General features: G+C 37.3%; 3 protein-coding genes and 1 long non-coding RNA gene across 5 annotated transcripts; 1 reads left to right on the forward strand and 3 right to left on the reverse strand.

The window, feature by feature from the left end:
• Window positions 1-929: 929 nt before the first annotated feature.
• Window positions 930-7,377, reverse strand: LOC135846341 (host cell factor 1-like). 2 transcript variants are annotated; one of them, XM_065365372.1, is made up of 3 exons: window positions 7,235-7,377; window positions 6,733-6,845; window positions 930-6,473 (listed from the first exon to the last, which is right to left on the reverse strand). In XM_065365372.1, exons 2-3 carry the CDS (start codon window positions 6,749-6,751, stop codon window positions 2,698-2,700), a joined length of 3,795 nt encoding a protein of 1,264 aa, XP_065221444.1. In that variant the 5' UTR covers window positions 6,752-6,845; window positions 7,235-7,377; the 3' UTR covers window positions 930-2,697. The 2 variants fall into 2 exon arrangements, with proteins under 2 accessions (XP_065221444.1, XP_065221445.1); XM_065365373.1 differs by lacking the exon at window positions 7,235-7,377 and adding an exon at window positions 7,053-7,189.
• Window positions 7,378-10,566: 3,189 nt separating this feature from the next.
• LOC135849391 (uncharacterized) lies at window positions 10,567-13,884 on the reverse strand. Its single transcript, XR_010559527.1, has 6 exons — window positions 13,760-13,884; window positions 13,456-13,657; window positions 13,230-13,378; window positions 12,282-12,372; window positions 11,189-11,396; window positions 10,567-11,086 (listed from the first exon to the last, which is right to left on the reverse strand). It is a non-coding gene; the product is annotated as an uncharacterized LOC135849391 (long non-coding RNA).
• On the forward strand, window positions 11,687-15,131 carry LOC135849390 (uncharacterized). Its single transcript, XM_065369794.1, has 10 exons — window positions 11,687-11,823; window positions 12,466-12,680; window positions 12,759-12,979; window positions 13,064-13,178; window positions 13,278-13,404; window positions 13,501-13,684; window positions 13,774-13,918; window positions 14,610-14,723; window positions 14,800-14,904; window positions 14,986-15,131. The coding sequence occupies exons 2-10, from the start codon at window positions 12,573-12,575 to the stop codon at window positions 15,076-15,078; spliced, it is 1,212 nt and encodes a 403-aa protein (XP_065225866.1). The 5' UTR covers window positions 11,687-11,823; window positions 12,466-12,572; the 3' UTR covers window positions 15,079-15,131.
• On the reverse strand, window positions 14,906-25,357 carry Usp7 (Ubiquitin-specific protease 7). Its single transcript, XM_065369793.1, has 23 exons — window positions 24,952-25,357; window positions 24,022-24,147; window positions 23,668-23,943; window positions 23,475-23,593; window positions 23,260-23,403; window positions 23,003-23,188; window positions 22,843-22,923; window positions 22,673-22,763; window positions 22,417-22,609; window positions 22,187-22,340; window positions 21,916-22,110; window positions 21,492-21,713; window positions 21,116-21,407; window positions 20,908-21,032; window positions 20,739-20,830; window positions 20,498-20,665; window positions 20,235-20,397; window positions 20,007-20,143; window positions 17,118-17,204; window positions 16,903-17,026; window positions 16,742-16,813; window positions 16,373-16,469; window positions 14,906-16,292 (listed from the first exon to the last, which is right to left on the reverse strand). The coding sequence occupies exons 1-23, from the start codon at window positions 25,094-25,096 to the stop codon at window positions 16,189-16,191; spliced, it is 3,393 nt and encodes a 1,130-aa protein (XP_065225865.1). The 5' UTR covers window positions 25,097-25,357; the 3' UTR covers window positions 14,906-16,188.
• Between the last annotated feature and the right edge of the window lie 62 nt (window positions 25,358-25,419).

Here is a 25,419-nt window from a genome sequence, read left to right on the forward strand (position 1 = left end):
GGAGAAATTTTAATGGATTAGGTGAGATAATGCCAGATCAGATTTGATCTGCATGATCTAGGCATTCCATACACCTAATTTGATCTAGTCAGATCAGAGGTTTGACCAGATCTGATCTAGACATTTGTTCTATTCAATTTTATCTGATCAGATCAGAGTTTTGATCAGATTTGATTCAATAAAATTGCAGAACCTGGATTGATCCTGATCTAACATTGCCTCAATTCAATTCAATTTGAGCTGATCAGATCAAAGTTTTAATCAAATTAGGTACATCCAATAGGGAAAACCTAATTGAATCTGATTGGTGATTAGCTGTGTGCTCTGATAAGATCAGATCGGAACTTTCACTCAATCCAATTCGATCTGATCACTGATCCGGTTGAGGAAATTTGATTTGACAAGACCACGTCAGATCTGATCAAATTGAAGAAATCCAATTCGATCACTTCAGATTGGACGGAGCGAAGCTAATGTCAAGATCAGATCTAGTTTCATCTGATCAAATCTTCTTCAACTGGATTTTATCAGATCATCTTGAATCAAGGGAATGTCCAGATCTGATCTGATCAGCTAATCAGAACCAATCTGATATCATATATTTGATCTAATCTACATCAATTTTATTTATGTTAATAACAACTGTCAATAAATAAATAAATTGATCTAATCTAATTAAAACTCTGATAAAATGAGACTAAATTGAATTCAGAGACTGCCTGAATCTGATCTAATCAAATCTAAACATTTTCCACTGGTCATTTTCATGATCTAAACTGAGATCAGCTCACGATTGAACTTCCAAAAAAATAAATAAATAAAACATAAAAATCTGACCATTACAAACCCTCAACACACACCTCTAACCCATCCTAACCCCACAGAAAGCCTCCCCCCCCCCCAAAAAAAAAAAAACAGAAACCACAATAATTAAATTACAATTTTTTTAATATAAAACAATGCTTGACATTATCGTTAAACTTTTTAAATAACAAATTACGCTTAAAACATAAGCTAATAAAAATCATATCCTACTATTTATACGAAATTTACATGAGAGAAAATAATTCTGCGAAACTACTTGTTGAACATTTTTTTTTCTTTTTCAAACGAGGCGTCTCTTAACCCATACAAATAATCCAAAAAAATTCAATAATTTACAATTTACACGTATCGATAATTGTATTATACGGGAGAAAAGAATAGGGTAATAATAGTAATAAAATAAATTCAATACTTCGTGTTGTCAACATGGTAGGTATCTCGACAAATACCATCACTAAGAAAACAGTCCAAACCCGCGTCATCAGTTAACCGTCATTAGGAAGCCCTTACGAGAAAAAATAAAATAATCATACAATAGAAAGTTCATAAAAACCGATTAGTTCGATCAAAAAAGAAGAAAAATCGAAGGGCGAAGAAACGAGAAAAAAAAACAAAAAAAAACAAGGGTAAAAAAACCATAACAGGCAACCTATTCCGTCGTCATTCAAATTGTTTATTTACCACTGGTTGGTTCGTTATTTACAAGAACGATTCAAAACAAATAATTATATAATATAATAATAGTAATAAAGATCGAAATTCAAATTAACGTGTTATTTTTCACAGAAAAAAAAAAAGAATTCAATATAGGTATCGATTACTTTTGCATAAAAAAAAAATAATGATAATAAAAAGGTTCATATTCAAACAACGCACAAAACAAATACCATGTAACTTTCACATAATAAATAAAATAATGATAATTTATATAAACGAGAAAAAAAATTCATTAATTAAAAAAAAAAATAATAAAAAGAGCAAAAATTTACAAAATTAAAGTATATACGACAATAATGTTTGACGAGTGAATCTAGCAGCATGCAGCATAATATTGCAGCACGTTGATACAAGCAATATTTACAAAATCGTTTATTATTTTAAAAAAAGGAGGGGGTCACGCAAGATGACATGGACAGAAAAGGAGAGGAGAAGAGGGGCAAGACTCCTATATTATTCTGAGTACTACAGCAAGCGATCAACTTTAATAACGAAACCGGCGAGAGCTGGCAGTCTAAAAAAAAAAAATTCGTTAAAATACCTATCAAGAAAGGTCACCACCCCCAACGACGTTCAAGCACACTTCCAAGTCGACGCGAAACCAATTTTTACTAGTTTTCAGATTTCAAAAAATATGATCCATTCGAAAATACATCCAAAGGGGGTGGGGGAAGCGAGACGAAAAGGGTACGAAAAAAAAATTTCCGATGAAATTAAAACGACTATAATGTATGTTAAAAGAGAAAACATACTGAAAAAATTGAAATAGTAATTCCTTTCGAGGATTATTTTCAAAAAAAGAAGAAAAAAAAACACAAACAAGCACAATCATATATAAGAAAAATACGGAATAGTTGGTAATGAAAGAAGGGAGGGGGGCAAAAAGGCGGTGAGCGGGAAATAGATTACAGATTTTAAAATCGATCAAAAAAGCATGAAAAATCACGATATACACACGACAAAAAGCTCTTCGTCTGGTCGAACTTTCGTTAGTGGCCGAGCAGCCTGCGACGACGACACGTGCACTCGATGAAAGATCGGGCGGGGGCAAAGAGCCGAGCAAATCATCACTGGACGCTTAAAAAATTTCGTTTTCTAAGCCTAAAGGAGAATTGAAAGATCGTGAGACATTGGGCCCTGGATTTTTCCCCTTATCTAAACGCTACCGACGATAACGCTGGAAGAGTCTGTCGTTTGCGGATCTTTCGAGGCGGATTCGTCGATGGCAGCCTCGCTAGGATCAGATCCGCCGCCGCTGCTGGTGACCGGAGCTTCGTCCAAAATCATGTTTTCGGACACGTCTTTCATTTCGATATCGTTCGACATCACGTTATCGTCTTCGCTGATATTTTGAGCGGCGCCGCTTTCGTGTAGCATTTCTTCGACCGTCTTGACGACGTTCGATTCGTCGACATCGACATCGTCGGCGGTGGTAACCGAATCCGTAGGCTCGCTCATTTCGACATCGTTCGATTCGACGACTGTGGGCGACGATGCGGTGGCGGTAATTTTATCGACATTTTCTAAGAATTTCGAGGCGTTTGTATGATCTAGCGTATCCGACTCGACGACGGTTTTAGTGTCTAACACGTTGTGACTAGGGGAGGCACGATCTTCGAATATCGTAGAAGCTGCCGCCGATGAGGCAGCGGCGGCGGCTGTGGTGGCAGCTGCTGAGGCAGCAGCGGCGACTAATTTGGCAGCTTGTTTGACGGCTACAGAATCGTCTAGGAAACCAACGTCGACGGTTTGATCGGCTGCTGTCGTCGAAGACGTCGCCGCCGTCGTCGGATGCGTTGTAACAACAGCTGTCGAAGTCGTAGGCGCTGCGGCGGCGATGATTGCGGCAGGATTTGTGATAGCGGTACTGAGCGGTACGAGGTTCGACGTCGAGATAACACCGCTTGTAGTGATGAGCCGTGACGTCGTTGCCGTGGCCGCGACTGCGACCGATTCGGAGCCCGATGAGATATCAGCTGTGGTCGTCACAATACCGGAAGTGGTCGCAGCAGTGTTCGTAGCGTTGATGAATTTGGTTAATGGAGACAGCAGCAGGTTGGTGGTGGAGTTCGGTGTAGATGACGCGACTCCGCCGGCTGTCGCGGCAGCGTTCGATATAATGGCGACGTTCTTTTGGCCTCCGACCATCTGCAACGTGATCGGTTTACCGCCGAAGGTCAAAGCTTGAGTCGTCGCTCCGGTTAGGTTGCTGGTTTTTCCAGTAATGGTTAAACTTTTACGAATACCGCTACCGGCCGGTACCGTGATTGTGATCGGTTTGCCAACCATGGGCGTTGAGCTGGCTGACGACACGACCATCATTCGAACAGGGTTACCGCCGGCGCTTACGATGGTACTGACGCCTCCGGTACCGCTGCTAATCGGTACGGTGCCCGTTTGTCCGGCCGATTGCGAGACCGAGATGGTTTGCACGGTTCGCAGATTCGAGCCTGTTGTGACGACGATGATTTGATGAGCCGGTCTTCCGCCTAGTCCGGGTTTCTGTATAACGATAGTCTGCGGTTTATTGGGTAACGTTACGCGAGCACGCGGTACTGAGGTGGCCGTCAACTGCGGAGCGGTTTTCAGGATATTCGAGCCTAGAGCCGGTACGGTTTTCACTACGTTGGTTATCATACATTTATTAGCGCCGCCGGCGGTACCTGCTGCGGCGGCTGCTCCGGCAGGACCGAGTAATTTCACTAACGTCGTACCCTGCGTGACGGTGGTTGGTTTACCGGCCATTCCCGCAGCTCCGGGGACCGCGCTAGTTAACGTCGAAGTAATCGTCGTCGGTTTACCTTGCATTACGTTCATTTTGTTGACCGGCGTAACGGCCATACCTTGGCTAGTCTTGACCAATGTTACTAGTTGCGGACTGGCGCCTGTACCGGTCGACGATGTGGCACCGGCTACCGTCACAGGTTTCTGTATGATGATCTGTTTGCCTAGCTGCGGACTGGCCGGAGATTTGATAACAGTAGGCGATGGTTTGGGCGCAGCGTTGATCAGTTTTATACCGGAACCGGGCACGGTACCGGTCGAATTAAGCGTAGTCGAGAACACAACGTTCGAAGACGTTTGCAGCGTTCCGGACGCGATGCTTTTCTGCGTTTGGATGAATTTCAGCGGCACAGGCGATTTGGGCGTATCGCCTAGGGCCGAATTCTGCACCACTCTGACCTGCTGAGGCGAGACTGTTTTGATTTTCTGCGTTTGCGAGGCGGCAGCGGCTAAAGCGTGGATACCGGTCATAGACGAGGCCGGACTAGCGGTGGCGTTTTGGTTGGCAGCGGTCGACGATGATATAATAATAGGCGTATTAGCGTTGATAGTTTGCGGCGTTTCGGATTTGATTATAGGACCGACGGCGCTTCGCACTACGTTCGGAGATTGTATAACCAACGGCGTACTCAGACCGGAATTCGAATCTGCTCTGTATATGGTGGCGGTAGCCGCAGCCGTAGCTGCCGCCGACTGCGAGAATATCGGTTGCGTTAAATTCGTAGAGGGCGAATAACCGTACTCCGTTTTCTTAACGCTGGCTACAGCCGCTGCGGTGGCCGCCGCCGACGCTGCTGCTGCCGGAGAAATCGAGTTCACCGTCGACGTAACGGATGACGCTGTACTTTTAACGTGATCTTTAGCATCGGCCGTCGTACCAGTTCCGGTATATTTGGCGGCCAATTCGGGCGTCAAGAAGGGCAACTGCGAGTAATCTATCATGCCGGGCGTCGAACTCTGGAACGTATCGGGCGGCACGTCGTATTTCTGTATCTGTAGCAGGAACATATCACTAGCCGGCACCGGTAACCAGAATATCTCCAGCGAGTTGGTGGACGCGCGAACCAACTGGCTGCGACTGCATTTACCCGGCGCGCCGACCTCCAAGTACCATAGATCTTTGCAGCATACTTGATTATTCCACGCCTTTCTATAGCCGTCTCGACCGGACCAAATATACATCCTGGTGTGAATACTAGCCGCGCAATGGCCGGCTCTGGCACGTGGCATGTTCTCTTCGTTCGTATCCAAATTCAGATCTTCCCACGACATGGTTTCCAAATTCAAACACGCCAGTTGATTCGTGCATTTCCATTCTTTCTCGTGCGCGGTCACCTTGACGCCGACGTCGTCCATCAGTAAAGGCACCCAGCCGCCGAAAACGTACATTTTATCTTTGATAGTGGTAGCTGTGTGTAACGATCTGGGCAACGGAGCCGGACCGGAAACCATAGGTTTACTCCAAGTCATACTATCGATCGATAATATCCACAAGTCGCCCAAACGGCATCCGCTCATGCCACCGTACACGATTAACTTGGATACGCCGTACCGATCGGTATACGCGACCGCCGTATGCGACTCGCGAGGCGGCGGCGAATCGCCGTACGTTTGTGGTATATCCCAGGCTAACGCGTCCGGCGATGAAATATCCAACGTGTATAGGTCGTTAAGATAACGAGGTATGTTATTCTTGGGATCGTTGCTGTCGTTGGCTAAGCCTCCGAATAAATACACTTTGTGTCCGATCAGCGTGAAACTGTGCCCGAGTCGAGGGCAAGGATACGGTCCTTTGTTGGGTGGCAACGGTCGCAGATGCTTCCATTCCCAACGTGAAGCTTGTAATTCGTATAACTCGTTCGAATATTTACCGTACTCGACCATACCGCCGAAAACCAATATTCGGGTACCGTCTACGACGAAACCGTAGGCAGCGCACCCTTGTGGAATATCTCCCGATGTATTTGGTATAAACCATTGATTACTAGTCGCGTTATACACGTGTAATTCGTCTACGATACCTTCGTTACCGCCGCCGAAGACGATCAGTAGCTCTTTGATGGCCACAGCTCGATGCCCGTGTCGTGGACGAGGCTGCGGACCTGTTGTTTCTGAAACCTTTTTCCATTTCACAACCGAACCCATGCCTGCGAACAGAATCACATTTCATTAACGTAAATTCACATACGATCGCTGTAATACGAAGCCTACTCGATAATAGTTCAATAATACGCTCTAATTATCCATCGTAACGTAAATATCCGTTAAATAAGCGCTTCTATTCGATAAAAAAGGGTTGACATTTCGTCATCGATCGAAAACACCCAACCCTAGTCGTATCCTAACACAACTTTCATCGTCTCGGGACTACATAAACGTATAAAATATCAATGTGCAAATACTTACTCGAAGTAGAAGTCAACATAACTTTAAATTTCTCAAATACATTAAAATTTCAATCCAACCATATGCGAGCTAATTCATTTGACTAGTGAACAGTTACGAAGTTGCCAGTAACCCTGAAACAAACATACAAACGTTATTATTCAAACATCGGGCCATCGAATCGCGTACAAAACACTCTCGAATAAGAGCCTCAAACACCGCATTCCTTAAATGCCGATATATTATTTTTGGCTCGACTGTCGCTTGTATACATGTTCGAAATATCGATTAAGTAGCATCCGCGATCATCTATTCGAAGCGATGGCGTATATTTCGCGTACTTTATTAGTTGCATAAATATTTTCCATAATCAATCAGCGTCCCCGGTAAAAGTATCGAAGGCAGATAAAAGTATAAAACCGTTGTTATTGTGTATTTTCGCTACGAGGCCATTGTTGTAAACACTGATAATCCGCGTACCTGTAACGCGGGATTGTTTTAAATATCAAGTATAGATACTTACTAGTCGATATAATTAAAAAATTGTGTTAAAATCATTCTATCAATTAATATAAACATAAACATTTAAAATTATTACAATACATTGTCACATTCTACGAAGAAGCGCGACTCCATATTTGATGCGTACCATGCAGCAGTGTTGGCAACCCACTTTTACGCGCACATTTTCGACGAAATTTCTCGCTAGATTTTTTTTTACCTACATCTTGAATTTTTTCAAGTCATCTATTTGCGACGGAATTTTTGGATTAAAATGCTTTTAAAAAATTAATTAATTGATTTAAAATCAGTACAAATACCTAATTATCAATTTCAAATGAGTTCTATATTTTAATTTGATGTTTCAATAAAATATCAAATAGGTAACTCCCAAAAATGTTTTTCTGCGAAAAGAACTTTTGCTTTTTTTGCTCTTTCACACTGAGAGTGAATTTGATTGGTTGAAAATTTTTGATGTAACCGCCAATGAGAATCGGAAAACGGATTTCGTGAAAAAAAACTTTTTTTTGTAAAAAAAAAAAGGTGCAATATTTTTCTTTCTTGATATTTAAAAGTTCAAGTTGAGATTGAGTACGAGTTTGTTAATTTGAATTTTATTTCAATATTGTTATCCAATGTAGATTTCTTTCGAACAAAATAAAAATTCAACTGAAATTGGGCACCATTCCAAATTAATTTTTGAAAATCATTATTTATTGATTCGCATTTTTGATTTTTCACGAATTCATAATTCATGATGCATGATGAAATTCGAATTTGAAATTTCACATTTTGGTTTTAGTTTTTCTTTTGGTAGTTTGGTTCATTATTTATTTTCAAATTTTTGTTGCTGTCTGTTCACTGTTCAGTGTTCTTTAATATTTTAATTCTCAGATTGTCAGATTCCGTTCAATGATTTTTACCAAGTTCTTAAGTATAATTAAGTCAAGTACTTCGGTTTGGTTCACACTTCACAGCTATTGTTCTTTGAAGTTGAACAGTTAGTGTAGGTAGATTTTCAGATTTTGTTCTTCAATTCAATTCAATTCTGTAGTTCAATGGTCAAAGTCAAAAGATCCCTTCCATCTCCCACCCCACCCCAAAAGGTACTTCATTCGCCTAATCAGACTCACGTTAGTCAAAAATCAAAACCACTAACAAAAAATTTCCTTACTATTAAATTGAATTGAAATTAAATAAAACAGCTGTACATTGGGCATTGAAATTGAGCCAAGTAAGGTGGACTAGCTGGATTTTGACCAAAAAATTTACCACAGAATGTTCAAGATTTGTGTTCAAGTCGAGATAAGATAGGTAGTTTATGAAAAATTGAAAAATACCAGAGCCTACTGGTCCTGGTTCGAATCATTTAAAAATTACTTTTCATAGTTTATCGACTTAATAAAGAAACATTTAGGTAGATGTAATTTTTTTTTCAGTTTCAAAAAAATAAGAAAATTTTTTCCTTACAAAATTTATCCATGATCTATTATAATATTCGTATCCTAGTCCTACACGAAATTACAAAGTTTAAAATCTCCCCAATAATACGCTCACATCTTTAAACCGAAATTTCCTCAATATGGAGATGGAAAGCTGAAATTAATTATACACTCCAATTTTAACACCCTCTAAGGATGACTTCAGGTGGGTTCAAGTAATTTTGGAGCCTCCAGTGACTTAATGAAAGGTTTCATGGCATTTATAGCAGAATTGAAATTTCCAAAAAGTAGCTGGAACCTTCAAAACCACTTGAAACCACCATGCAGTCGACTTCATGATTATTAAGATAAGACATTTATTTTTAAAGTGCTTACAACACAAGAATATTTTGGTTTTAAAAGCACTTATACTATTTTTTGAAAAATTAAACTAGATGGAGTAAATTATCATTTTTGATTAACTTAATAATATTATTAAAATTTAATTTATTATCAATGAATTTGTTTAAATCATCTTTTGTATTGAAATTAATTTGCAGAGTAAATTCAGTAATTTTCAAAAAATCGCTGGAGGCTCCAAAACGACTTGAAATTCGCCTGCAGTCAACTTCATAGAGTATTAAAATTAGTTTGCAGAATTAATTTCGGCTTTCCAACTCCATTCGATGAAATTTTATGGGAATTTCGAGTTTCAAAAATCTGCTGGAGGCTCCAGTAATTTTCAAAAAATCGCTGGAGGCTCCAAAACGATTTGAAATTTACCTGCAGCCGACTTCATAGAGTATTGAAATTAGTTTGCAGAGTTAATTTCGGCTTTCCAACTCTATTTGATGAAATTTTAGGGGAATTTCGAGTTTCAAAAATCTACTGGAGGCTTCAGTAATTTTCAAAAAAACGCTGGTGGCTCCAAAACGACTTGAAATTCACCTGCAGTAGACTTCATAGAGTATTGAATTTAGTTAGCAGAATTAATTTCGGCTTTCCAACTACATTCAATGAAATTTTGTGGGAATTTCGAGTTTCAAAAATCTACTGGAGGCTCCAGTAGTTTTCAAAAAGTCGCTGGAGGCTCCAAAACGACTTGAAATTCACCTGCAGTCGACTTCATAGCGTATTGAAATCAGTTTGCAGAATTAATTTCGGCTTTCCAACTCCATTTGATGAAATTTTGTGGGAATTTCGAGTTTCAAAAATCTGCTGGAGGCTCCAGAACTGCTCAGAACGGTTTGAAACAGTTTCCAATCGATTTGGCAGGTCGAAAATAGGATATATCCTAAATTTCAGCTATCTGGGTCAACTTGGTAAAATTTTGATTTTTTCCTCACATTTTGGCCAAAATTTGATTTTCAAAAATTCACCAAACATCGAAAAACGCACTATAGCACTTGAAATTTTGACAGGTGATAAATTTTTGCCTGATCTTTCGATCTACCTTTGTACGGTTTAAAAAATTTGATGCTAGTCCCATGTTGGAACGCAAAATCTGCGATTTTCGGCTGACCTGTCAATCAAAATGGCCGCCATTTTGTAAGTAGGGCCATTTTTTTTTGAGGACAAGGGCTAGAAATGTTCCTTAGGACTCCCCCTTTAAGAAAAAAGTTGTCCCGGAGGATCGGCAGGGGGGTGCAAGTGATCCTTATGCGGACCCCCCGACTAGTAGTTTGATTCAATTTTTTCCATCTTTCAGAGCGAACCGGAGCCTCCAGAGAAATTTTACTTTTCTCTAGAAAGCGCTGAAAACAACTTGGGAGATGAGTCCAATTTCACTGGAGGCTTAGATCGGTTCGAAAATTGTAGCAATCGATTTGGAGGGTTGACTTTTGAAGGTAAACGAAATTTTGAGTAATTTTTCCCAAAAATTGACAATTTTAGAATTTTTTTAAAATTTGAGATTTTTTTATTTTATAAAAAAATTCTATTTTCAATTCGTTTCTTCGGATTTGTGATCCACCTTCCTTGGTCAATTTGAAGTGTCTAACTTATGACCGGATTGAATTTTCAGCTGCCTAAGTTGATTAAAAACGCCTTCTGAAACGATTTGAAATTCATCCATCAGTTGGAAAAAGTTGGCAATTAATTCTGGGAGTGGACTTGAATAAAGATAAACCGAGATCTAGATTTTTATCCCATGTTTGATCTTTTCAAAAAAAATTAATACACCAATAGGCTACTTCCGCCATTTTCAAAAATTCGCCAGAAATCAAAAAATCAACTTCGACAGCTGAAAATTTGGTTCTGCGATACTCTTCCAGTGATCCAAATTTCAATTCGATCGCAGATCACGTTGATAATTTCCTCACTAAAAAATTACACCTACATCTGTAAAACTCGATGAAAATCGCCAGGTAGCTTTATTGGGTCGAATCTTCAAAACCATCGTCAGCGTCGATACGGCGAAGCTCTTATGCATATAGCTAGGTACCTACCTAAAACTGACAACCATATATAAAATAATTGATTGAAGTGAAAAAAATAACACGTCCTGAATATGCCCATTGACCTTGTTCTTGCCCAAAATCGATACTTCAACTTACATCATTTTCGAGCAAAATTTTTTCATTATTCGATAATATTTTTCCACGAGTATAAGAATCGAAATGTGAGCTTCGTTCAACACATCGGTACACGCTTTTAAACCCATTTCACATTATCATAAATCTACCATCTTCTTCGCGATGCTCGTCAATCGTGCTACCATCTCGAGCAAGTATAGGCATTTCAGCTATCATCGTATACGTATACCTATATGAAAACCCAACATTAAGTTTGTACATATATAGGTGAATGCGTCGATGGATTTAGAGAATTACCTATTCGTCGAATTAAATTTTACAACGAAATTACATATTTTTTCAAACACATGTACCGTACGAGGGGGTATGTTTACATAAATTGATATATCAAGGTTTTTTCTACCTAATGGTTGCTATAGACACAAATTTCATTAAAACATCAAATATACACGAGTTTGTTGCATCGCCTTTCCTTCCTTCCTTTCGTCCTGCCTGCCTGCCTGCCTGCCTGTCTTTTTTTTATACCTTTATGGACATACTTCATTTCTATGTGGTTTTTTATCAAAGTTAGGCGAGTTTCGCGTGTTGAAAATTTTTCGCAAATGAATTTTTTCTCGGGTTATTGTACCGAAGTGGATACTAGGAATTTGGAAACAGTAAGTTTGTGTGAACTTTTATACATTGATTGATTCGTAGATACCTGTAGGTATATCGATGATGAAAATGGTGTTTTTAGAAGCATCGGAATTCGATGGTTGTAAAATAAAAAAGGTTATAGGTTTACTAAACAGCACCAAGTTTCCAAGTACTTCATTTTTTTTTCAGAATTTCAATTCAAAATATATATTTTTTTAAATAAGAAAAATAATCTAAAAATTTGACTGATCCATTTTTTTTTTAAATTTTTGAAATGAATTTGTTAAGAAACCGGATGTGAACAGATTTTTTCAAATATTTGAATTTTTACGATAATATTCAAGGTTAGCGACCGATGATCTCACGAATTTGAAACAGTTTGTTTTCCATTCACTCGTCAAAAATAATTTCTAAAAATAGGTAACGTAAAATCAAATTCATAGACAGTACTTCGATCACGAATAGAACCAATACCTACTAATCAATCGCATAATTATTCTCATTTCTCTGTCCAAATCACACCACAGATCTTCGGAATCGCCACACAAAATTGAACAACAACGAATTATCTGTAACGAAAAAAAAAAAAAAATTAAAAATACAAGAAAATCATACAATTAAGTAAAATAAAATAATCCACGTTTCCATCGCACTTTTTCCAGCACCTTTATCGCAACTCTGGCAAAAATCATCCCTTTCTCACCGTCCATTCTATTTCAAAATACGAAGAAAGGTAAAAAATCGCTAAATCGAGACCAATTAATGTTACATGAGATTAATTCTCATGAAAAATGTTGGCATTCCAATTGACGAACCGTTATGTACACACGTTGTATTTCTCATGGGATGTACTCCTAGCTCTCAAACCAAAAGAGAGGTAATAATCTTAACCCTTCCCCTTCTTCATCATCTTCTATTCATTCGCTCGCTTTACACGTGTAAATTCCTGTTGCAGAAGTTAATAGGAACCGATACCAACATCATGGAAGCGTATATCAAACTAGAGAGAGAAATTTGGCAAGAAGAACAACAAGCTCCGGCTCCGGCTCTAACCCACGCTATATCCAAATTGGAGAAAATCACATCCGATTTGGAAAAACTAGCCAGCGAAATAACGCAGAATCAAAACTTCACGTTTAACCAAGTTCCAAGTAAACCAGACAACATAGAAACCGAGTAATTATATATTGTGATCCACCTCAGCAGGTATTCATATCGCGATGAAAATCTCTAATAAAAAATTTACCTAAATATTGACAGAAATTTGGAAAGTATTGATAATTCGATAAAAAATGCGATGACCGAATTGCGTGTCATGAACAATCCGAAGGTAGCCACCGAACACGAAGAGTTTATTGCCAACTTGAACAGAAAGGTAACGAGTAATAAATCATACACGTAAACGTACTCTTCAAAATATACCTACTACCGAACATGCAACAGATGATTTCAATATTGAATGGTGTTCTTGTAGTCGTTAAAATGTCGCCAACTTTATTTACTAAACCGTAGAAAACTAGAGATCGAAGAAGAAGCTGCCAAACTCAGCGATAAAGTACAGAATCTGCAGAAACTCTACGAACAACAGGATACGATTTTAAGTAAATATAATTTCATTCATTCATTGTCAATGTTTGATTGTTTATACCTACCTAGTTGAAATATGTATCTCTATAAATGATTTCATTCTTCATCAGGCGAAGTGATAGGATCATCGTACGCTTCGGAAATAGAATCGGAGTTGAATCGTTTACGAAATTATCGAGATGCTTTGTACAGCAGCGAATTAGCCTGGCAAGATACGATCAAATTAACCGAGTCAGCATCTGTATTCTCTCAAGCTGGTTTGAGTAGCTGGCAAACAATAAATAATATTACTTCGTAAGTGGTATGAAATCGAGTAATTTTAGCATTCGAATCGCGTACGATGAGACAACTTCAATGTGTGGTACTCACTTGTGTTATTATAGGAACGAAGAATCGAGATTTCGTTTAGCTACCGAAACAAGGAATACGATCCATGAAGCTGCTTTGCTGATCCAGTCTGCCCAATCTATGCTGCCCACCGTACAATTTCCTTACTGCACGAGTCGAGAAATTTTCGCCATTTTACAAGTAATTACTTTCGTATTGAATAATCTTTTATTACTTACTAGATTTCAGAGATCGAAAGGGTAGGTAATTCCATTAGAAATCCTATGGCTGGTATCGCTGGGTGTCGTTGAGAGCATCTTTCAAGAGTTGAACTTTCTGGCGACGATGAGTAGTTCGTACAGTTCACTTCTACAAATTAAACCATTCTTGAGTGTAATATATGCAATAGAAATTACTTCAGAAGTAGAATACTTACTTTATTTAGAATTATTTCCATAATTATCACGATAAAATCATCCAAACTTGTTTATTCTTCAAAAACCACAAACCACATGCCATCGAATACTTCCGAACACTCACGAATACTTCCGATCGTATTATATCATTGAATTCACATTTTTATAACTTCTACTACTGTTTTTACGTTAATTAATAATTAGAAAACAAACTTTATCCATTGAAATACATCGAGAGAACATAATTTTGCGTAATTCATCGAGAATTTGCCAATTTCCAAGCTAAGAATCTCCATTTTCCATGCTTCCATGTTTGTTTTCAACTTCCGACAATACCCGATCATTTCCGAACACAAACGAACCCACAAATATATATTTTAGCTATTCAAATTTTCATTTTTCGCAATTTAAAACTAATTTCTCAATTAAATTAACACGTTTCATCGAATCTAACTTAATATAACATTAATTTCCAGGTAATCGAATACCTATATACAGATATGCAAATAACCGAACGCTACGATCACGCTCGAGAAGTATACAAAAGTTTCCAACGTCGAACCCTAGCTCTATCGAAATGGTTAAAAGAGGTAAAAAAAACTCTACATCCATCTTCATAATTCACCTTCTCCCTTCGTCGTAATCTAATCCCTTCTACTCTAACAGCTGATGACCAACACAATCCACAAAGATATCCTAGAAGTGGACAAAAAAATCGCCGAATTCGTCTCCAGGCTGAGCACCGAACGAATACAACAAATAAAGAAAAAAGTAAGAAAAAAAATCAATCGTTTATTCGAACCGTTTCTCGACACAATATATAACATCTTAATGATACCCGATCTCTTATAGACTGCCACAATAGGCCTCTCCAATGGTATTCTAACAGCCGAATCATTGGAAAGTTTGGACAGCGTTCATCAGAAACATTTCGTTAGAAAATGATTAGTGTTCTAAAAACCGTTAAGTTAAAATTGTTGCGAGTGTAGCGTGTTTTTGTCTATGTATTATAATGATCACGATTTCGTATATAATTTTTCTCCTTTCTCATCTTCTTCTTTGTTAACTCTAAATACCCCTCCCTAAAGCAGCATCTCGAGAAGACGCTTTCAAGGCGAGGGTTTCATTCGAATAAATATTTTACATTATACGAATTTTAAACACGTAAACTTAAAATTTATTTAGCTACATCAACAGCGTTTCTATATAAATACATTAACAACATATCACGATCGTTCGTTTGCAAGCGGTTTAATTATATAACTTTAAATCGTACAACGTCCAAAATTTAACACAAAACAATTCAATTTACACAACATTACGAATTATTAAAAAAAAAAAGAAGAAAAAAAAATCAATTTCTCAAACAGCAATAAGTTTAATGCGAATAAAAAATTACAAGATCGTCTTTATAGTATAGTAATGTTTACGTTGTATATATAAAAATATACCAGACGAAATCCACACAACAAATCGACAACGACGACGACGACGACGAAATGAAAAAGAAAGAGAGAACATTTTTTTTTTTAAAATATTAAACGCGTGGATAATGATAATATTACTATACAAAAATCCGAAATTATACTTCAAAAATATACATATTCATTAACAAATAAACTTGATAAATATAATAATGTTAATAAATATTATAAAACTATTGAAAAATTAAAACCTTGGCTTTGAAAATCGATTAGCACTGAATTACACCCGAGTGTATAATAAAACCGCGCGAACACATCTACAAAATTTCACAAATCATCATCATCATCATCATCGAAGAAAAAATAAATTTTATTAAACGATCAATTAAAAAAACACCCTAGACAAAATTACATACGATTAGCGAGTACGCGAACGCGTGAAAAAATGGATTGAATTTGTATAGATTTTTTTTCATTTTTGTCACACACGAACACGCATCATCGATGGTCGGCCTATATCCGCGAAATATCCTACTTTCAATACCACCGCGTAAGGTTGCTTGTTTTGTTTTTTTGTTTTATTTATTTAGAAAAGAAGATAAAACTTATCGAATACAGAAGAAGAAAAACATTAATTATATATTTTAATCGCCTTTTCTAAATAATTATATCTACTTCGTTTAGGAGCCTTATTTGTGTGTTCTAAACCGAGCCATGGTTTGTGTAATAGAGAAACTGCGAAACAAACACGAGAAAAAAAATTAGAGGAGGTTTAGAATAAATAAAATAAGAGTAATTTCAAACGCGATAAATACCTGACGTGTTACTACGAAATTCTTGGAAGTTGATAACCGTGTCCATATTATCTGATAGGAATCTTGGTCTGCCTGTGATGACAAGAGCGAACTTATACTGCAAAAAAAAGATCATCGAATCGTTATTAATAGAAATTTTTAGTGGAATATTTTCAATGATGGCAAATAATTATTTATATGAGCGATAAGCTTCAATTTTGAACTATTTTTTTCCAAAAAAAAAAAAAAAAAAAAAAATGATCTGAGGGTACTGAAGGACCGAACACACAAGATGAGCAACCTCTGAGCAAACCACACTGCAACTCCATCATTTTTCGAAATAGGAGGAGGGGAGGGGTTGTAAGACGAATGACTAAAATTCAAACTTACTTTTTCGAATTCTTTTTCAGTAACTCCTAATTTCTGGAAAATTCGTTCTCTAACTTCGGAAAATGGTTCTTTCTGCGAATCAAAAACCCAAACAAAATAAAATAACTTCGAATTCCACGACGAAATCCTGATTATTAAATCCATCAACCGATTCAACTTACATCTTTAATTTTAAGTAAAAATGGAGTACCGAACGTAGTATATACATCTTTTTGAAAATGTGCTACAGGAATAAGCATCTCATCGTTGGCTAAGTTAACTTCGTCCTTCGGTATTTCTTCTATTCTGTAATAAGAATTGGAAACACAACGAAAAAGGTTACGTATCGATGTCTTTTTTACATAAGTTGAAATCAACGAAGAAAATGTCGAATTACCTGTAGGATTTCTGTACAGGTAACGCTTCCAGGGGCGTGTGTTCGTCTGGACCTTGGGTTAATCTGCTAGAGCTCAACTCAAGTATTCTGAAAATAATCAAGAACAAAAAAATAATCAAACCGAATTGAAATTTAGCTTAATCTGTACCAACTCGAACTAAAAATTGATGCCTGTTCCTTCAATTTTTTTACAAGTTCCTCTTATGAATGCTCTAGTAAAATAACTAGAATAATTGTCGTCGTAACCCTAGAGAGGAGGGGGGGGGGGGGGTTTGCAGACGATTTTTTTTCTGGCAAAACTGTTCAACTTTCAAGGCACATACCACGAGACTGGTTGAACTTGGATTAAAATGTGTTAGCAGAGGTTTTCTCAAGAGAATAGACTGCAGATTCAAAATCAATAATCAGAATCAGAAAACCACGAAATCGAACTTCCACAGAGCTCGAACTACATTTTTTCCAAAAAAAAAAAAATAATAAAAAAGGTAGCTTCGTTAACCAAAACAGCTTGAAAAAGCGACCAAAAAATGACAAAACGTGAGAAAAACGTCGTTTTAATGCAGAAAAAAAAACTAAACAAAAAACAAAATTTTACCAATAATTGAAATGTTTTAGTTTTTAATTTTAAAAAATTGAACAGCTGTTCTAAAACATTTTGATAAAAAAATTATGTTTTCAATTTTTGGCAACAAAGTAAGAATTTTTGCATGTTGAAAAAAATTGAAACTTTTGGGAATTATTAGCAAAAAAGCAAAAATCAAGCGAGAATTTTGGACAATTTTCAAAAAAGCAATACTTTTTGCGAATTATTGGCATTATTGACAAAAAAACAACGAGATTTTTGGATAATTTTTGGGAAAACAGGCTGAAAAGATCTCCACCAATTTTGCTAAAAAGCGAAAATTTAAAAAAAATAAAAATTTGACTATGTTGAAAAGTTAGCACTTTTGGCCACTTTGAGGAGAAAAAAGAGTTTTTGGACAATTTTTGAAAAAAAAAAACGAATTTTTGCTACTTTTTGAAGAAGCTGGAATTTTTGGAAATTATTGGCAATAGAATGAGATTTTTGAGTAATTTCTGGAGGAAAAATACGTATCTCAATAAATCTTGCTAAAAAGCGAGAATTTTTACCAAAATGCGAAAAATTTGACAATTTCAGCAAAAAGCAGCAACTTTCAAGAAACTTTTTGCCTAAGTATTTTTCGACAAAAAAAAACGAGACTTTTCAATTGCTAAAAAGCTAGAATCTTTCGCCACTTTTGACAAAAAAAAATGATGACTTTTCAGACAATTTTTGGAAAATTTTGCAAAATACGTTATAAAAATTTTCAACATTTTTACTAAAATACAAAAAAAAAATGATCAATTTTTGAGAGGGTGAATTTTTTGGCATTTTTAGAGAAAAAGCAGACAGATAATTTTAACAAAAAGCTGCATTATTCAACAATTATTGGAAATAGAGGTAAATTTTTGAGCAATTTTTGAGAACTGGTAAACATTTTAACTCTGCACGTTCGAGTAAGAAGAAATCAACATAAAAGGACATTATTTTGTAATTTTACATGCGTTCTTCAGAATTTGGGAGGGGTAGGGGGGGTCATTGATGTGTCGTATCCGCAAAATAATCGCTGATTCGAACTCAGCACCCTCAAAAACCTAACAAACGACTCGTCACATGTCTTTTCAATTTTATTTTGTTTGGAATTTTGAACATTTTTGGGGCACTTGTGAGGGGGTTTAATGGGGTCGGATCGACGAATTGAGTGAATATTCGAACTCAGCACCATCAAAATAGTAACAATCAATATGTCACTTCAATTTTCAATTTAAAAAAAAATCGATCAAATTTGCGAACCTCCCCCTCCTCTTTCGAGGAGGGGAGGGGGAGTTAAAATCCCATTTTGAAAATCAGATCACTAAAAAGAGGATAAAAAAGTATGCAGAATGTAATTTCTTTCAAATTAGAAACCGGTTGTCTTCAACTTTTGAATTCATTCTGAAAATTTGAGCTTTTCACTTAAAAGCCAACTTTGAGCTTTTCTGATTTTGAATTTTCAAAAAAATAGTCCTAATTTTTCAAACTTGAAAAAAAATTTCGACGATGTTTTTTTTGGCTGGCATCTCAAGTTGTTGATACAATTAGAAAAAATCCCTGAAAATTTTAGCCCTGAACTGAAAATTAAAGAAAAATACACGATTTCGAATTTTTCACCAAAAATTTCTCAATTTGGGCATCAGAATATTTCCGAATTACTTCATTTTCAAGGGAAAACTCATCCTCGATCCTACAAACAATGCTGGTCCATCTGTAAAAAGCCCTCCAGGATTGAAAAAAATATCAAAAAATTCAAAAAAAAAAGAAATCGGGGTGAACTTTTTTACTTGATGATTCTTTAATTTCAAATTGTTTTGGCAGAGTTGGCAGGTTTCTTCCTAAAAAAAGAAGGATTACCTAAAATGTTCATCGAGTTTCATTTTTTCAATTTTCTTTTTTTTTCAAATTTCCAGGACTCTAGACAAAGAAAACCAACATTTGCTGAGGAACCGATGAAAAAGTTATTTGGATGAATTTTGAAGCAGATATTGACAATTTTTCCAAAAATTTCAAGACTTTTTTGTAAGAGAAGGGGAGGGGGGCTTCAGAGAGAAGAACAAACGCTGATTGGAAAACCGGAGATCCGGAGTAGTTTTCTTTTTCAAAAGGATACTCACAACAGTTTTATCCCAAAAATTGGAAAAAAATCCCCTCCCATTTTCCCAGATCGAGACGAACTTGTAAACAAATTTATCACTAATCAAAGGACCCTGGTTCATTTTCGGGTCGAGCTAGTCTACGATAAAACCCAAATCAATCTAATGGAAACTACGAGCGTTTTCTTCGACAATTACCTTAGTTTACCGGACCCGTCCGCAGCCAAATCGACGACATTTTTCGCCTCTTCTAGTAAATCAGCAACGGTGCCGTTTTTATTAGGATACAAGGTGATTTCCTTTTCTTCTTTGAGTTTAGGACCAATCCACAAAACCTAGACGCGCGTTCGTGACAAAAATCGAAGCAAATATTAGCCAACTGGTCGTGAGTTGGACAAATCTCATAAAAGGGTATTTCCTGCATACCTTGAAAGGTTTCTTATTTTCGAGCTCGTGCAAAGGCATGGCCAACGTTTGATAAAATAGCTTCTTAACGGTTTTCTTATTCGGAGTGATGCTAACTAAATCTTTAACGACGCCGTCGAAAGCATAAGCAATAGGATGTCCGTAAATTTCTTTGACACTGCCGCTGTTGAAAGAAACGTAAATGAATTATTAGTACATCACCTGTGTGTGAGACGAGATTCTTCGCAAGAATAATATGTACTTCGGATTTATGTGTCACATACCTTTGACATTTGAAGATCTGAATTCTATGCTTATCAATACCGACTCTTTCTGCGACAGCTTCGACCATTTTTTCGTACTTAGTATTCAATGATAGTTCTAAAATGAAACCAGTATCGTTCGGAATATTCTTATCACAGAAAGCTATCTCTACCCTGTTCATCAAATCTCTGCAAAATACAACGTTATCGGTTATTTTGCTGCTTCATCTTTCGTACACTACGTATTTTCAGATGGTCGTACCTAAAATGTTCTTTACAATTCGGTAAATCAGCAGTCGAAGCGTCATCTTTTTGAAAAACGAAGATGTCACCGTCCGCTAATTCTTCTAATACCTGAAGCATCGTACAACAAGTGTAAATCATTTACCATTCTGAACACAAATGCTTAAAGACTGGGTAAACCGAATTACCTTTTCCAAAGGTTCGTTATAAGTGTTGATTTCTTGTACTACATGGGCTCTGACTTCTTCGTATAACAATAATCTGGTATTAGGAGAATATCCGGCACGTTCGTTTAAAATCGGTACTAAATCATCTGCGGGATGGCAGAACAAAAAAACGAAGATGAGTACGTTATTCGTGCAAAGAGTACCAAAATTCCATCGAGACGATACTCACTGAACGTAGACCCGGATTGAACGTAGTGATGTCCGCAATAATAAATCTTTCGCACTTTCGGATCGTATAATTTGAAAAATACTAAAACTTCCGATTCGCTATCGAAGGTAGGAAGCATATTCATGCCAATATCTAACGGTATGATTTCCAAGAATATACTCCACGGATGATTATCAGTAATATCGCCGATTTGTTTACTCATTTCGGAAATAATATCGAAATGTATCGGTCTATACGTCTGATTGGGTCGTACAGCGAATGGCCATATTCTTAGTTGTTCCATCGGACAATTCTGCGAAAATAATAACCCATCACAGTTAGAGCGTCGTTACTCGTCATTCGGAGTTAGAGTACGATGAGGAGGGTGGATACTTACGAAAGATTGCGATAAAGTTTCCACTATTTGATCGACTGTGTTGGTTTTCTTCACTTTGAAGACTCGCACCTGCGTTTGCTCCTGATCGAATAGATCGGGACCTTGATGACCGTCGAAACAATCTTCTAAAAATACGTTCATTGTCGTGTATAAATGCGATTCGTTACGTTCTTTACGTCTAAATTGCTCGATTCTACGTTCTTCTTGGAGTCTAGCTTCCAACTGAAAATGGACACAAGACAGAAATTAGCACGTAGGTTAGTAAAATTCAAACAGCGAGTGATTCGATCAAGTATTCAGAATATGGATCGATGGCAGATATTTCAAAATCAACGAGATTGGTCTGTGTTTGATTGAACAATACGCGTGACTTTTTCCATCCTTAATTTGAATGAATACTGAACAGACTCTGATGAAATCTCACCTCAGCCGGAATATCATCGTTAGTGACTTCTTGCAGGACGTTTTTCAACTCGGAATCGCGTATATACACCAACATGTAGGCATTAGTGCAGTGTTTAACGGTCATCGTCAATTCTTCATCTTGTCCTCCGTAATTATACTCGATTGCTTCTTGTTTCGAACATCTCGATACAACATCGTCGTCAAATTTACACCACTGCGAATCAAATACGACGCAGATTAATAAAAAATTGAATTCTTTCACCATCCATGATCCAAGCTTCCGTGTTTACCTTTCCATCGCCTTTAGGATTAATAAACACGACGTAATGACCGCCGTGATTGTCACCGCTATGAACCAAGACTGCGTGCAACGTGTAGTTAGCTGGGGTATTGCCGGCGCATTGCAGATACTGATTCAGACTTATTTTCTCGTAAAATTCAAATCTGAAATCAACCATCATCGATAAATAAACTCGTCCACTCGAAATAATTCAAAAAAGAAGAGTCTTCAGATGATCACCTGTCGTTGAATTTGACGCAGCAATCGGTAATAGGATCGTACTGAAAACGCATCAGATGAAGGTGCAAAACGGGCGGAAACGATTCGAAAATGACACCTTTTTCGGCATCTTGTAAACCGTATTCTCCGGCGTCGTATTTGTTATCTCCTTCGAGGATTTCGGTCGTGACGTAGTCACGGAAAGATTCATCGACTGTGGAAATGTTAAAAATTAGATTCGGAATTGGTTGGACGGATTTCGAGCAGTGCAACTTACTGTTCTTTTTTCCTTTCACGTTCAGTTGGATATCGTAGAAGGTTTCTGATCTTTTCGACTCGTAGTTGACGTTCTTGCACTTGATAAACGACTATAAAAATAATAATACGAGAATTAAGACGTATTCGACGCGAAAATTGGTGATTGAGAATGATGGAAATTGCACTCACTTCCATTTTTCCTTCGAATAATTTCGGTACAGTACCTTCGACGCAGGTCCCTTTCATTTTATTCTCCAATTTATCGAGTAACTGGTGGAAAAAATCGATCATCAGTTCAATCGTGTATTTTCAATGGAGAAAATTATACACTTGGATGAGAAATACTCACAACTCTGAGAAATTCCTGTACATCGTGTTGCATAAACGAGTCCAACGCTTCCCATCCGAACGATTTCGTCAACCTCTTCGTACCGACCGGCTTATCGCTGAATTGCAAGTCGTAAAACACCCTCTGTAAAGCCAAAGCGACACTCTTGCTGCTGTCGTCGCTCTCCGTAGGCATTTTATATACAGCCTGCGTAAAAAAACTCGTAATTATTACAAAGATATACGGGCCAATTACGGTACAGCTGGGTAGAATCAAACCTTTCTCAATTGATTAGTGAAGTATAACGTTTGAAGGAGCGAATTCATGTAGCAAGTGGCGCCTTGATTCTTCAAACCCACATATCCGGTATGCTTTTTCGAATCCCAGCTGACACCGTGAGGAGCATCGGCGGTTACGACAGCCTGTAATTAAACATACTCGGTGAATTAACACGTTATATTGCCCCGGTTTGGCTCTAAGATGGTCGACTTACGCGTAAAATAATAGTATCGTCTTTGATGTAACCACGTTCCGGATTCATAACATCATTCCACGACATAAAATGACTAAATCCCCAATCGTTCTCCTTCGAGTAAAATAAATGCTGAATTTCTGCGTAACAAAACACAATATTAAGTCGAGTCATTTGATTACACGATCGTTGAAAAGGTTTGGGATCAGCTTACTTCTGGAGAATTCTTCGACGCCTTCTTTCTGCGACAATATGATGAGTTGCGCGTTGGCGAAACAGCTCCAAGATGAGCTTTCCGATTCTCCGTTGCATTGTAAAAAGAAACCGAGACTTTTGGACGACGATCGATCGGCCGTATTCCCAGGTCTTTGCATGACCATTATTTTCCACGGTAAATTACGGATCATGCAAGGTTGAGATAACACAGCGTCTTTAATCCGGCTGAAATTCTCGACGACGAAGTCGAACGTAGCCTTAGATCTGGCGTCATCTGAAATGCCAAAGAGAAGGGAAAAAATAACCAATCGAGGTAAATCTTCGTATTACAAACACGATGCAGAACACTTACCCTCGGGCATATCGGACTCCATTGGAGTGACAGCGTCATCTTGTAGTTCGCCGTTCATCGACGTGTTACTCAGCATGTTGTCGTTAAATTGAGACAAAATATCTTCTCCGGATTCGGGAGGCTCTACTGTAAAATCACAACACGTTGTAATTAATGGTTTTTCACATTCGAAATAAGCAAACATATGTAACTTGAAGGAGTATAAAAGAAGAAACGAGAGCAATTACGGGGATACGGTGCTTAATCTGTGATACCAACGTTTTAAAATATTCGCCGAAATATAATGTCACCGAAGAAAGCGGGCAAATTGCCAAATTTTTCGAGTTTTTCAACATAAAGAGACAATATGGGCATTTCGACGCGTAATTTACACAAATTCATCGCAACAACGTTGAACCAGGTAGGAAAATCTCGACGAATAAATGCACCAATTTCTCTAATCGAACGAATAAATCGACAATGACGACCTTCGATCAATAATTCTCATATCGAAATGTTATTTTACGAAAATTTCATCACAAATACGCTTCTATGTAAACTACACCGCCGCATACCACTTCTAACACATCGGTAAGTGAAATTTACGCAAAACGGGTACGAATTCGAAACCCATCGCGTTACAATAAGCAAGTTTTCTAACTAATATCGCCATACAAATCGAATCGAAGATATAGCGATACTGAAATAGTAAAAACTGTGGCATCGTGTATGAAAAAACAAATGAGGAAAAAAAGGATAGTTTACGTGACAATGTAAAAGCGACATAATCATTATTCAATTAATAATGAAAACTTACCGAACGTTAAATTAAACGCAAAACGCGGTTCGCATTAAGGGACAACTTTGAACTTATCAAACATGCACATATAGTTTTTCTTTCTTTAAAATGCTACATGATGATATGAAAAATTTGATTGAACAAAAACTAACCATCTTGGGTGTCCATTTCTTCGATATCGTTATTAGAATCGACATTAGTTATGTGGTTCATCTCGTTGTAGGGTTGCTCTTCTAGTATATTTTTCTTCTTATTTTTCAACTGATCGAGCGAGGGATATATATTCTTACCGGACATGGTTAATTTTATTGGTTTACTCACTGTACGCCCAATGTCTGCAGACTTTTTCACTCCCCTATGCCTGGGGGAGAACGTTTGTTCATTAAGCTAACGTTCATTAACGTACGCGAATTTTCAATTATACGTGAAATTATTAATCGACATTCATTATTTCGTTATTTAAAAATAAATATTCTCAAAATGGCTGGCGAAACAAAACACAATTTTCTACGCAACTATTACATCCAGTAAAAAACAGACTAGGCCAACGCCATAATTGACTTTTGAACAAGCAAGTCAAAAAAAATGTCACAGATAAAATAAATAAAATGAGAACGTTT

Source organism: Planococcus citri, chromosome 5 (genome assembly GCF_950023065.1).
Source record: "Planococcus citri chromosome 5, ihPlaCitr1.1, whole genome shotgun sequence".
Taxonomy (NCBI): Eukaryota; Metazoa; Arthropoda; class Insecta; order Hemiptera; family Pseudococcidae; genus Planococcus; species Planococcus citri.

Bases quoted from the DNA above. Each gene is read 5' to 3' on its own strand.
- LOC135849390 (XM_065369794.1), top strand. From the start codon at position 12,573: ATGAGATTAATTCTCATGAAAAATGTTGGCATTCCAATTGACGAACCG. The intron at 12,681-12,758 runs GTAATAATCTTA...TTCCTGTTGCAG, and splicing joins GCTCTCAAACCAAAAGAGAG to AAGTTAATAGGAACCGATAC. The intron at 13,405-13,500 runs GTAAATATAATT...ATTCTTCATCAG, and splicing joins ACAACAGGATACGATTTTAA to GCGAAGTGATAGGATCATCG.
- Usp7 (XM_065369793.1), bottom strand. From the start codon at position 25,096: ATGTCCGGTAAGAATATATATCCCTCGCTCGATCAGTTGAAAAATAAG. The intron at 22,764-22,842 runs GTGAGTGCAATT...TTATTTTTATAG, and splicing joins TATTCGAAGGAAAAATGGAA to TCGTTTATCAAGTGCAAGAA. The intron at 20,398-20,497 runs GTATGTGACACA...TTCTTTCAACAG, and splicing joins CAGATCTTCAAATGTCAAAG to CGGCAGTGTCAAAGAAATTT.